The sequence below is a fragment of the Chenopodium album genome, chromosome 14, assembly GCF_948465745.1.
Source record: "Chenopodium album chromosome 14, dcCheAlbu1.1, whole genome shotgun sequence".
In the NCBI taxonomy this organism is placed as follows: Eukaryota; Viridiplantae; Streptophyta; class Magnoliopsida; order Caryophyllales; family Amaranthaceae; genus Chenopodium; species Chenopodium album.
In genome coordinates, this window is record NC_137847.1 from 13,286,616 (window position 1) to 13,300,665 (window position 14,050).

Sequence of the window (14,050 nt, forward strand, 5' to 3'; positions counted from 1 at the left end):
GGTATATAAATAATAGCCATAGTCAATTTAATTCAGATCATCAATACTAGGTTAAAGTCAATATATTATAAAATTACGGGCATTCACTATGATAAATGATCTTACCCCCCCACCCCCCCCCCCCCCCTCCTAAAGAATCATGGAAAATAAAGGTACGAATTGTGAGGCTATGGTCCTAACTTGAATATACCAACCCAAATAAAATGATTTTATCCTAATATATGTAAACATATTTTTTAAATGATTGAGTCAAATATTTATACACATAATTTTAACTATAGTACTCCCTCCGTTTTATAATGATGTTCCTGTTTACGTAAATTAATTTATATTTTTACCCAACTTTGACCAAAAATATCTTTAATTTCATACTAGCAAAAATTATAAAAGTTAGATATTAATAATGTACTCACCAAGACGAATCAAACTATATCCCACATGACTATATTTGTTCTTATAGATTGAGAGAAATTTTGAAAATTCTCTCATATTTTTTAAAAGTCAAAGATTCCAAACAGGAACATCATTATGAAACGAAGGGAGTAATTTTTTTGTGGGACGGGAAGAGTATATGTTTATCACGAGGGAAAACCTATAATTTTTTATGATGCGATGACGGGTAAAGCAGGTACTTCGTATTAGATTATATAGCTATTGAAAAGGGCGACAAGACAAAAAAAAATTTAGTTAATCCTGTACGAGAGATAAGAAATGAATTAATTAGGTTACTACTTATCTTATATAATTTGTGGAGCATTATTCATTTATTTTTCAACCAAATAGAAAACATTGTAAAAAAATAAAAGGATATTATATAAAATAAATGCAAATGACATAAAATACAATTAAAATCACATTCCTTAATTTTATATCAGTCATTATTGCGGCTGAATAATATTTAAATAACTAAATTTTCAGTGTGAATGAGTCCTTTATAGTGGATTGAATTATTTTTTTTCCTACAAGATTAATAAATGATAATTTGATTTAAAAATTGTGCATTTGCATGGGAACTATGCTACTTAAAATAGCTTAGACTTTATAAAAAGTTCGTTGTATAGTTAGACAATAATATTAGACAGCTTTTCAATAAATCTTTTAGCTTCAAAAATAAATATTAGATTATAATATTTAATAATAAGCAATAATTATTCCTTATAATTTACGAGTGATATGAATTGAATATTATAATTTTATTCGATCCATGGGTGATGGGGAGTGAATTAATGTACTTCTCTTTCATTTTCCCCCTTTTTTAGGTTCGTACCTAGGGTAGTGCATAAAAGGAGTATCATCCGGGGTCTAAGGGACGGGATCCTAAGGTCATAAGCAAGTCCAATTTTATTAACAGGGAAAAAAAATAGCTAGAGATGCCTTTCAAAATCAAATACCAATATTAAACTTCTTACTTCACCTTCTAATCCAATTTTCATTCCAATCCTTTCTCAAATTGTTTTATCAACTTTTTTCATCTCACTACTTTTTAAATCCTCAACCTCACTCAATCTTTCAACATTTAAACTCTACCTGGCCTATTACTACCCATTTTGCATTAAAGATGTTCGTATACTATATTTTACATGTAAATGATATGATTTTGATTGATAGCTTTCATTGTTGACATACAAAAATCAATAATAATACGAAAAATATAATTAAAATTATAATTCACTAATATATAATCCTAAATAAAGTTAAAAACTTATGGATGATGACTATTTTGATTGTATAAATTTAATTGATTGATTGGAAGTTTAAGAATCATGTGATAATTGATTAATTGTATAGACAGAAAAATGGTGTAATTTAATTATTTTAAGGTGTATTTCAAGTAATATATTTTAATTTATTGGCTGATTAATTCTTTTTATTTTACTCTTTGCTTTTTAATTGCATTTTTAATATTATCTTTATTCTAATTTTAGAGGAAGTGGAGTACATCCTCACCCTTCACTTACAGAATAGGGATAAATGAGTTCATTATTAATCATTAAATTAAATTAAATTTATCTTTGAATTATACAAATTAATATGTAATAGGTTAATTTGTAAGCCGTGCATCGCACGGACACTATACTAGTGGTTAACTAATTTTCAATAGAACATGGTAATTGAAATTAATAGATGTATGGAATTTGGAAATTCCATTAAGTATCAAGATTATCAACCAAGCATGTCATTCATATTGTCATGACCATTTCCTATAAATTGTTCAAGAAAAGAGATTAAATTTTAGCCATCTATTTCTGATTTAATTCTATAGGAAGTCATTTCTCATCACATTTTGTTCAGTAATTTTATAACACCCACTGAGCAAAGGTGGAATCTCCAAAAAATCTAATTTTCTCAATTAATATAATTAATATCCTTGTTTGTGCCTCTGATAATACAAAGAAAAAGGAAAAAAAAAGAAAAGCATTATACAAAATCCATATAAAAGTGAAATTCTTATAACTTGTTTCTGTAGACTGACTCCTAATTGTCCTAAAGTTCTGCCTTATTGCCTGTTGATTTCTTCTTAGATGCCACACTTGTTTTAGATCTCCACCATTTTCTTAACTGATGAGAGACTCGGTTTGCATGTGTTTTAAGTGTCTTCCCAGTATCAGTTATGTGTTTCATGACTTTTTCCTTCCAGTCATCTTTTTTCTTCGTCTTCTCCTTGAAAGCTTTTCCCTGGGTTCAGCAGACTTGAACATCAGTACAACAGAAATAATAATAGAAAAAAATCTAAACTTTCAAAAACCTGTTAAATTAACCATAATCATACCAAATTGGATCGGAATTGTGCTTCTTCGTCGTCATCTTCATCATCATCCTCGTCAACATTCTCATTGCCTAAGTTTTGCATGTTCATCAATTCTTCCCTGGAGTACATTTTCATCCCAGGTGCTCCTGGTAGACCCTATAATAGTCCAATGCAAAAAATTATTGGTCTTGCGAGAGTTAGAAGAAAAATAGGAGTAAATGGTAAAGAATGGCTTACCTGCATGGATCTCATCATTCTTTCCATTTCAGCTTCTTTTTCTGGTTTTGGGATAAATGGTTCCCCTGGAATCCTATCCTGTACAAAAGTTAATAGAGATTCAACGTCACACACAGAGAAGCTTTTGACTTGGAAGATCTTTGCTATGGTGATTAAATTAACTGTATAAACGTCAAGTATATATGCAGTCTTGCTTTAGTTGCTCTCTCTGGTACTTGATGCTATCTTATGATAGAGAATTTATCATTGGCGATGAAGGCTTTAAATTATGGACTGATAGTGAGCTACAAAGTATAAAAATCCTCACATTTTGGAAATGAATATACACGCTTCAAATCAAGATCTTTATTAAACAAAATTGAAAGAATCAATCAAATCAAACTAAAGAACATAGCCATAGTTAACCTGTGTATCTATTACCTTTGGCACAGGAGGTGGCCTTTTAATGCATGCTTTAGTTAGGTCCTTGCACAGATAATTAACTAAAGAATCAAGCTGAGGTTTCCGAGCATATATATATTCGGCAATATCAGTGTCAGAAAACCCAACAATCTGCATTAAACAAAAAATTATAGAAAATTTCAGTAGCCTGAAAAAAATAAAATATTTACTGACATTGCAAAATCATGAAATTTAACCTGAATTGATACCAACACCAGAGTATGACCTAGGCAATTTTCCTCATTATCTTTTAACTACTAATTATAAATTTATAATCGCCTATTTCAGTATAATAATCTTTCAATGGAAATAGAAGCAGAACATCGAGAGCTTACAAGGGCAAACTCAAAAACCTAGGAAGTAAATATGATTTGAGACACAAACTAACCTCTTGACATGCCCGTTCAATTGTCTTACATTTTGAGTTGCAATGTCCTTCAACATCTTGATCAACCAGCTGAAAACAACAAGAACAGTGTAAAAAAATATTAACAATAAAGAAGATGTTGACAAATGACAATGAAGTTTTAAGAAACAATAGTCTGATTATGTAACTCAATCAGTACAATATCAGAGGATAAATGGAAAAAAAGAACTGCATGCAGAAGTATATTGTCAGATAAAATATATGACTGGTTAAACAGCAACCCAAAGTCATTTTCACAGAGACCTAAACAATACTTCATAAAACTTTTTTCTAATACAAACAATATTTTTATTAGAGCTATCCTTGCAACATAAACAATGCAGTTGAAAAATAAGGTTTTATCAATGCAATTGAAGTATTTCCTTATACTTCTGTAGCTTATTACTCAGACTTAGGTATTGTCGTGACAGTGTCAGACTTTGTTACGTATCCAAATGTTAGACTCACCTATTCAAACAAAATTTACGTCTTTGGTCCATTATGGAGTTTTCCATATCCATATCCATGTCGAATGTTGCTAATTCAACATAGGCACTTGAGGTAAAATGAAGAGTAAAGTATATATACTCTAGGACATTGTGAGTCATGAGCTCGCTATCAGAAACATAAAAGCATCTCTAAAATGAGAAATTCAGAATTCAGAAGATACGCCAATGCAAAGATTTACGACTCCATGATTTCGAAAACTACATCTCTAAGTAAAAGCAGGACAAACTTCATTCATAAGTCACTTAACTCTTCACATTACTTGAATAAACAATCGCACATCAACAATTGCCAAGATTGCAAACCGAATCCAAGAACTCCCCAAGACAAATGTCATTCAGTAAATATCATAAGATTATATTTTTAAGTCAATAATAATCCAAGAATTCCCCAAGACAGAAAATACTCAATCTGTCAAACATCAAGTAAAATAACACAATCTTTCATCAAAAATCACAAGATTAAATTTTTAGTTTGATTTGCACACAATTTCACCAATAACAGTAAGAATTAATGAAATTAAACTTAATAATAATCAGAAGAAACAAATTCGAGCATAAAATAAGTAATTGAAAATTTTTAGAAATTTACCTCCAATTGATCAGCCTTTTCAACAATGTCGATTTTCAAAATCCAATCAGATTCTTCCTTCTTCAAATTACATACATTCTCAACAATCTCAATAACCTCAAACTCAGTAATCTGCAATCAAATAAAACCCCAATAACAGAAACATCAATAATACTAATTTATCTTCAAAAACCCAATAAAAATTTCACAAAATTAGTTAAAATAAATAATACCCAGAAAATTAAAAACACAAAGCTACAACCTTTTTAGGTGAGATCTGAGCATCTTTCTTTCTCTGAACTTGAGAATAAAGTTCTAAAGCAAGTTTTTGACAAACTTGACATTTGATGAATGGAATGTCTTCTTTTCTAGCAGATGATTCTGGTTTTTTCAAACAGTCTGAAATTTGTGCAAATGATATCAAAATTATTAGCACTGCTAAATTTAGTGCTATTAAGCTTGGTTTTGCCATGATTTTTTTTTTTCTTTTTTTTTTTGCTCGATTTGTCTCTTCTGTTTTGTGGGTGAGTGTAAGTATTTGCGTGCGAGGAGACTAGAAGAAGTCTAGAAGTGCAAAGTTAAGTTTGGTAAATTTATTGTGTTTTTATTTACGTGTTAGGGAGTATCTGATTGGTTGGTATAGGCCACGTAAGAACAAGAGTTATTAGGATTTATTTTATTTTATTTTATTTTATGTTTCAACTCTTTTAGAGCATTCCCATTAGTGAGGAGAATTTTGCTCATGAGCAAAATTGCATTATTTGCTTTCCCACCAATGAGCATTACAAAATATGCTCATGAGCATATTGAAATTTGCTCATCCTATGAGCAAAACTGATAGTGAACAGTGATAGCGTGGGGCCCACAGCAAGCACTAAACGTCAATTTTTTTTTTTACTTTTCGCACCCTCAAAACGACGAGTTTTGGGGTTTGGTCTGAACAACCATCCTCCAAAACGCGTCGTTTTGAAGGCAGCAAAGCAAAAAAAAAATTACATTTATCGGCTGACAGGGCGCGTCAGTCCAGCCAATAGAAAGCTGACACGCGTCCCTGTCAGCCTGTTCCTCCAATCAAAAAATTCAACCGTTTAGCAACGGTAATTAAATCAAAACGGTAATTTGGCCGTTTTATAATTATTAAAAAAAAAAAAAATTCACCAACGGTTATATTTTTTTTTCCCCTACAAATAGAGATCCATTTTGACATATTTTGGTATAATTTCAAAAATCACAAAAACACCCAATATTACACTTAATCACATTTCTAGTGATATTTATGTTATAATTTCTAATATAAAGTTGAGAAAGGTTATTTTTTTTTTTTGGTTTATTATTTTTAATTACAGTTTTTAGTACTTTAATTTTTTTCAAAACGTTATTAATGATATTTTAAGTAGCAATATTTTTTTTTTGTTTAAAAAATCCAAAAAACTCTTTATTATTTTCACTCCCAAGTTTAGTTTGATTCAATTTTCATTTTCTAATATTACTGTTTATTTTTTAGTATAACTACTTTTTTTCTCAACAAAAAAAAAAAAATTTATTTAATTACTTTTTGTAGCACTAGAAATTATTTAAAACGTTATTAACGTTATTCCATTTTAATTTAGGTGTGCCTCTTAAGTAATTATTGTTTTTTGTTATACAATATAATGGATCCAAACAACCCTAATTACAATCAACTTGAACAACATTTTTCTGATTTAGGTGATGATTTCATTAGTAGTCCAAATTTTCAATTATTCCTAGGAAGATTAGGCAACCCTTCTTCTCAAAATTCCGTTCATCAACCAACACCTCCTCAGATTCCCAACAATGAAAACACTTTTTTTGAGCAACAAACTCCTCCCGTTACCGAAACATATTAAATATTAATAGAGTGATGTGTAAGAGAGAGAGATATTGGTGGGGTATGTGAAAAAGTAGGAGAGAGATTGATGAGCATTTTTTTTTTGCTCACTAGTGGGATAGATTTTGCTCACTAAAAATGCTCATGAGCAAATTTAGTTGGGAAGAGAGAGAAAGTGGGTAGAGAGAGAATGAGGAGAATTTTTTTTGCTCACTAGTGAGAATGGTCTTAATGGCAATTTTAAGCGTATAGTCTATCGTACCTTAGGTTTTTACTCCTCTATCTGTTTTCGTAATAATTGTAATGGTAGGTTTTATTTATAGGGTAAATTTTATACGTAGTACTTCATATAAATTATATTTGAAGTGTGTTGACGTGTTTTATTCACGTGATTTTTACTCAACAAAATTTATCTTATCTTTTCTTCAAAAAAAAAAAAATTATCTTATTTAAATTTATCTGAACTTATTAATACATATTTTTAGTTATAATTAATTTAAACTTATTACACCTGAAAGAACTGAAAATAAGGTGAACATTATATACCCTTAATAAAAATGTATTTAGTTGTGGATATGAGTGAGAATAATAAAATATTTACATAAGTGGGATTAGTGGGAGAGAGAAGTAATAAAATAAAAGTGTGTAATTACAAATTAGAAAGTGTTGAATTATTATAAAATAGATGTAAAACGAATGTGTTGTGTATTCCAAAATAGAGGGAGTAATTATCAATATCGTGGGAGCGCCATATGCACTTTTATCGAAAGTTGAGGAGAACGAAGTCTTCATTATATGGGGGTTGATACCTCAATATAGTACAGGGCTTTTGGGTAGAACTTCTTGTCCTGCACCAAAGCAAATCCTAGTGGGCTAGGGCCCAGAGAGAACAATATTAGAGCAACCCTACGACCGCATGCCGTTCATGGATAAAATCCTATATCAGTCACCTAGCGGGGGAGAATTATTAGAACTATATGGCAATATCAAGATGTAAGACTAAAGCTACAAGAGGCCATTAGGCTTAATACTAGGGTTCCTAGGGGTCCAAGCACAATAAGGGACTATGTTCTCAAGTGGAGGTGTATGCAATACCCTTCATGATTGCATTAAAGGAACTTAATATAATATTCATACCAACAAAATCCATCTTTCTTTTAGAGAGCTCATAAGCTAAGATACTTCTATGTAAAGCGTGTTTGGCTGGGAATAGTCTTATGATAGGCAGGGGCAAAGCCAGGATTTTCAAGTCCTAGGGGCCGGACTTGTTAAACAACAGATTGATGGAAAAAATTAAAATGTACTAGTATTTTATTGTTACAAAAAAATTAGTTGAATTGTACTCTACGATTTTTCATAGTAGCAAAATCATCAATCATCTTGAATGACGATGTTTTTCTGACCCAGAATAGGGATAATCATCTTGAATGGGTTGAAACGCTTTTAGTCTTAGATACTCCCTCCTTATTTGCTCACGCTCATTGGGATGATAGTCACTAATTTGTTTGCGTAGTCCAGGATCGCGCTCAAGAGTACATGAGGTATTTATATCGTTAGTTTCAAATCTTGGAACCTTTCGAGGGTTATCAGTTTCGGGAATTGAAGTACCAGATCTTTTTTGCCCCTCAAAACTTGTGTTTTGCTCATTATCATCACTCAAATTACTTTCGGGATTCAAATTTGCCTTTGAAGTGGAACCCTCTTCTTGTTGATTATTAACTTTTTTGTAAAAAAAATATCTAGTGTTTTTGATTTCATGATTTAACCTATATCAATACAAAACAACAATTATCAAATCAAGTAGCATATAACCTTAAAATTTGATCTAATGGTCCATTCAATAAATTAAAAATTAGCCAAAATTATTAAATAAATAAACATATTAACCAAGTAAACAACTAACAAGAGTAGAATCTCAATTCTCAAAATATGATGCAGATTTCCGTCATTACGTTTATTTAATTGAGTGATGGGATTCGAACCCAGGCTCCTTGGGGAAAAAAATCACTACCTAACCAATATGACAAGCTTCATTTGTTGTATCATATGTGTCTTCATTACTATATATAATAACTTTAAGGGGGGCCAAGAGTTAATATTCAAGGGCCGCAAATCTGGGCCAGGGAGGCCGGGCCTCCACCATCCCCCCCTCCCCCGCCCGTCCCTTCGCCCTTGATGATAGGTGACCTCCTAGAAAGTTATCCCAATGTGCGCATGAGTGAGGACAAAATGCGTCGAAAGACTTGTGTTGGTTTGTGAGAACAATTGTTGGTCTTAAATGCGCATTTCGTGCCAATAGGCCCACCTAATATGGGGGTCAAGGTAATATAAACTGTATTAGAGCCGGGGCCCATTTCAGTGTCCTGATGTGCCTTCGGGACGCAGACTCCTTAAAGGAGGGGAGAAGTAAGGTGTCTATGGCGCTCCCACATAGGAAGTTTAGGAGAACGGAACCTTTATTATATGGGGATTGATACCTCAAGTCCTCAACCTAGTAGGTCTTTTGGTAGGGCTTCTTGTCCTACACCAAAGCAAATCCTTACTGGCTAGGGGCAAGGGCCAAGAGAGAACAATATCTACTAGCATGCTCATGTTGGCGTGGGGTGTTACATTTTTAATAATCTAACTACCCTACTCACCTCTTATTTATTTTAATTAAATCAATTAAATTGCCTAAAATTATGTGCCGATCAAAGTATAACACTTATTAAAACATGGAGGAAGTATGTAAATATTAATGGAAAAAAAAAGTTATATTATGAAGCTTTATATCAATACTTATCTAACAACATATTGTATAGCGGAATAAGTTGTTATAATGTTAATAAAAAAAACTATAGTCAAACTTAAGATATGAATTGTGAAAAAAGTAATGTGACAGTTATTCTGGGATAGCAGGGAGAGTATAAATAAATTATTTATTGAGGGCTTGTTTGGCATCATTTTAGGTTTTCAGTTTTCTGTTTTTTTGAAAACTAAAAACCAAAAACAGGAAACAAGAAAAAGGTGTTTCCACTTTTCAGTTGTTAGTTTTCAAAATTATCATGATTTTAATAAATCTAAATATTTTTTGATTCATTATGTGGCATATATAATATACTTTAAAAAAACAAAAAACCAAAAAACAGAAAACTACAACGATGCCAAACGAACCTTGAGAGTTTTGAAACGATTCCAACTAGAACTCACAAAGTTATATTTATTTATATGTGTAAATCACAAACATTAGTTAAAGTGAATTATATAAATATGATAAGATAAAAAGTCAAAATATTTTACTTATTTAAATACTAATGGAGTATAAGTATCTCATGTGGGCCTTAATTTAAACCTTGAACTGCCAAACAGTCAAATGATTGGAAAAAAGAGATGTTGCCAACTCATCATCAGGGATAGTAGATTCTTTTTATTCTTGTACTTGTATAGTAATTTTTTACATTGGGCTAATTTTATGGAGTAAATGTAAAATTATTTGGGTCCTTAAAGAAGATCCGCCTTTGGTAGTTGTTTAAGATTGGGTTTTCTCTAATATGTAAAGGAAGGAGGTTTGGTCTAGGTGTTTGTTGAATTAGCTTGCGTGACCTTGCCCGATGAAAAATCAGTCCTACTCCGATCGCGTTGGGATGAGCTAGGGAGGAGGAGAGACCCTAGAGATGTCAAAGTCAGTGCCCCAAATAGAATCATCAGTTCTTGATAAGGCGTAGTTGTTGGTGGTGATGATGATGGTAAGGGTATTGTTGATGGTGATGGCCTATACATCAACGGTATTGGTGGTTGCGATGATGGAGGTGGTGGTATTAAGAAAATATAAGCAGAACAATATAGCAGAAGCCAAACAACAGAGAGTAGAATTGTGTAAGGATTTGTGAAATGGTAACAAATTATTATTTTAAATGATATTTTTTTTAATTGGGATCAATATGCATAACACATAAATTAAAGATTTACATAATGCATACCTTTGATGTGTGATTTTCACGTGAGATCGACTACAAATTAAGAACTAGTGAGTAGCTCGGAGCCCGGGTGTTGCCCCGAGTTGCTACTGTTGTAGACGTGCAATCGATAAATTTTTTAAAGGCTTTTCAAAACTGCAATTGTCATCGTCAAATCAAAATTGAGTTATTCTTTGATTTTTTTTTTTTTTTTTTTTTTTTTTTTTGAATCTTGTGGTTTGCACTTATATTAATTTTTTTTTTCCATATTTATGGCATAGTTGATATTGGCTTAGATGGTTAAGTCATACTACCTCCGTTTCTTTTTAGTTGACACGTATTCCTTTTTAGGAAGTTTTTTTTTTAGTTGACACGTTTCCTTTTGGGGTAACTTTTTTACCTTGCATTTACAAGTTACTCCACTTGCTTTTTCATTCTCTCTCACTCTCTCTCCCCTCCTTAATATATGTGCCTAAATCAAACGCGTCAACTAAATAGAAACGGAGGAAGTATGTGTTATAAGAGGTCGAGGGTTCGAACCTCATGTGACGTCATGAGATGTTTGGAAGATGATGTGGCGCAACAAAATAGCCACTATGTGGCACATCGACGTTCTTAGGTCGCGGGTCATGGGCGAGCAAATAAACTATCAATTAAAGTAATAATAAGTTCATATGAATACGAAAATATGTACTAGTATATAATTTTTTTGTTACATTATTTATTTTGCTTGTTTATAAATTTGAACATATTAGCCCTATATTAACCCTGTTCAATAAGGGCCCTATTTAATAGTAATCTTGTCTAATTAAGAATCCTATAAATTTGGTCCTGGTCTTATTATCATTGAACTACTTTTTTGAATTGAGACCATTAAAATGAGAGTAATATGAGAAAATAATGAGAATCTGTAAGGAATTAAAATAGAAATTAAAAACATCATTTTGAAACACTTGAAATAGAAAGTAGGAACATCATTGTGAAACGGTGGGAGTATATTTTAACAGTATGTTCTTTTCATTATAAGCTATAACTATATGTTCATTACTCCCTTCGTGTGTCTAATAACTTAATAAGTGTTACACTTTGATTAACACATACTTTTAGGCAAGTTAATTGGCTTAAATAAAATACTTCCTCCGTTTCCATTTAGTTGACACGTTCAATTTAGGCACACATATTAAGGAGAGGAGAGAGAATGAGAGAAAATGATAAAGCAAGTGGGGTATACTTAAAAAGCAAGGTATAAAACTTACCCAAAAAGGAAACATGTCAACTGAAAAAAATTTCCTAAAAAGGAATACGTGTCAACTAATAAAAAACGGAGGTAAGTAGGAAGTAAGTAGGGGAGCAAGTCCCCATTGATCTCGGGGATATACAAAACTTGTAAATCTCAGCTATAGAACCCCACAAAACAGTGACATGTAATTAAAAAATTATAAAACATGTAAAGAGTAAGTGGAAAGTGATAAGTGTGGGCCCCACACTTGAAATAACAGCTGTTACCTCTATTTTGACGTTAGTCGTTGTGAATTAACCATGGTTTTTCTATTCTCCAGTCTTTCTGTCCTTCCCTCTTTCTGTTTTACCATCACCACCATTACCATCAGCATCTTCCTCTTTCATCTCTTTCGTCCTTCAATCCACAACCGAAATTAAACCACCATCTTTATCCTTTATGTTGCAAATTGGCCACCGTACCGACACCGACATTGATGGCTGCTTTGTCGCTAAATAAAACGACAACCCTAATAAAAATGGAGTAATTTAGGGCATGGTGAACCCCAAAGGGTAAGTGTGTTACCCCTCCTCTATTGTTTTCTCCATTGAAAGCTTGAATTTGAGCTTTGATATCTCTCTACCATTGAAGCTATGAAATTTCCACCATTGATTCTCGTGGTAGGTTTGCGGGAAGGAGATAAAAATAATGGTTTTTCTAGTTGTTGAGGGAGAAGATGGTGGTGGGTTGGTGGCTTCCTCGTGTTCTTCGCCCGTATCAAAGAAGAGTACTGGTTATCACAAGCTTGACACTTTGACAGAGTTAAGTGGCGTTAGTTACCCCAGCTTGCATTCATATTAAAAATGACAAGTGTGCCCTCACCTTAAAGTTACCTAAATTAGACAGCAACCCACCATTTATGTTTCGTTGCTGACTCACTCCACTCCCTCATTCCCTTCTCTCTCTTGCTTCCTTCTTCTGCCGCTTATCAACGTGACAATGGCGGAATCGTTACCTAGATTAGACAGCAACCCACCACCACAGCATAGACCAACCCCAACCCAAATACCCTAAGAAAAAGTGGAGAAAGAAAGGGCATTGTTAATCCTAGAGGGTAGGTGTTTTTTTAACCTCAAAAGCTGCTTTAATGATGGAGAGAAAGGTGCTTCAATGGAGGAGAGAAGCTGCTTCAATGGTACAACCAAAAATGTCAGTGATTAGGATCTGTTACCAAAATGACTATTTTGATTTACCAAAACGGTTAATTATAAAATTTAATTCCCAAACTAGCTAATGTATTAACTTGGAAGAAATTTATCTATTTCTTATTTTTTTTTAAACCAGTTTAGTTCACTTTATTAATTTTTTTTAATTTTGTTTTTTGGGTTTTATTTTAATTTTCTTAAAGATTTTTTTAATTATGTTGGAAAATTTAAGCAATATACAAAAATACGGAGTGTGTAAATAGTGGCAGAACCCTAATTTCGATAAAAAAAAAGCCCTAATTTTTCTTCTCGATCATATCAATCACAAAAATTTGAAATTTCAGGTAGTATTGTTCTAACAAAACTATCGCAAATTATACGACGATAAGGGAAATAAAGTATTGTTCATCTTTTCCGGAGAAAATAAAATGATTCTATGGTCAACAGCTGTATACCTCTAGTTATAATCAAGACTTGATTGTTCCTAATTGTTTTCTAACTTTTAGGCTTTTATCTTATACTAATACACCTTTTTTCCCTATAAGTGCATTAGAAACTTTAGGCTTTTAGACCTTAATATATATTTATCTTTATGTGTTAAAAAACAGAGTTTTTTTTGTATTTTTTTTGGATCAATAAATTTTTTGAGTGATTGTTTGTTTTGTGTAACATTTTTAAAAAGTGAGAATTGTTGCAGATATATTATGTTGAATATAATGTTATTGTTCAAATTAATGGGATATTTTAAACTATGGCATTAGAATTTCCCAAAGAAAAACAAAATTCCAAAATTTTAAAAAAAAAAACTATATATTTTTTTAAAAAAATCAAACCAAAAAAAAAAAAAAAAAAACCGTGATCCAAACCAGATCAAAGGAATATAAGAAATAGATAAATTCCTTCCAACTTAATAAATTAGCTAGTTTGAGAAT

General features: G+C 31.9%; 1 protein-coding gene across 1 annotated transcript; it reads right to left on the reverse strand.

Annotated features, from left to right (window-relative positions):
* Positions 1-2,329: 2,329 nt before the first annotated feature.
* Positions 2,330-5,468, reverse strand: LOC145578958 (uncharacterized). Its single transcript, XM_081636254.1, has 7 exons — positions 5,173-5,468; positions 4,932-5,042; positions 3,816-3,884; positions 3,407-3,538; positions 2,987-3,064; positions 2,771-2,905; positions 2,330-2,676 (listed from the first exon to the last, which is right to left on the reverse strand). The coding sequence occupies exons 1-7, from the start codon at positions 5,380-5,382 to the stop codon at positions 2,485-2,487; spliced, it is 927 nt and encodes a 308-aa protein (XP_081492380.1). The 5' UTR covers positions 5,383-5,468; the 3' UTR covers positions 2,330-2,484.
* Positions 5,469-14,050: the final 8,582 nt, after the last annotated feature.

What these genes read in the sequence shown, in the direction of transcription:
- LOC145578958 (XM_081636254.1), bottom strand. Translation starts at nt 5,382, where the DNA reads ATGGCAAAACCAAGCTTAATAGCACTAAATTTAGCAGTGCTAATAATT. An exon ending in TTGAACGGGCATGTCAAGAG is followed by an intron (nt 3,539 to 3,815) that starts GTTAGTTTGTGT and finishes TGTTTAATGCAG; the next exon opens with ATTGTTGGGTTTTCTGACAC. An exon ending in GGCCACCTCCTGTGCCAAAG is followed by an intron (nt 3,065 to 3,406) that starts GTAATAGATACA and finishes ACTTTTGTACAG; the next exon opens with GATAGGATTCCAGGGGAACC.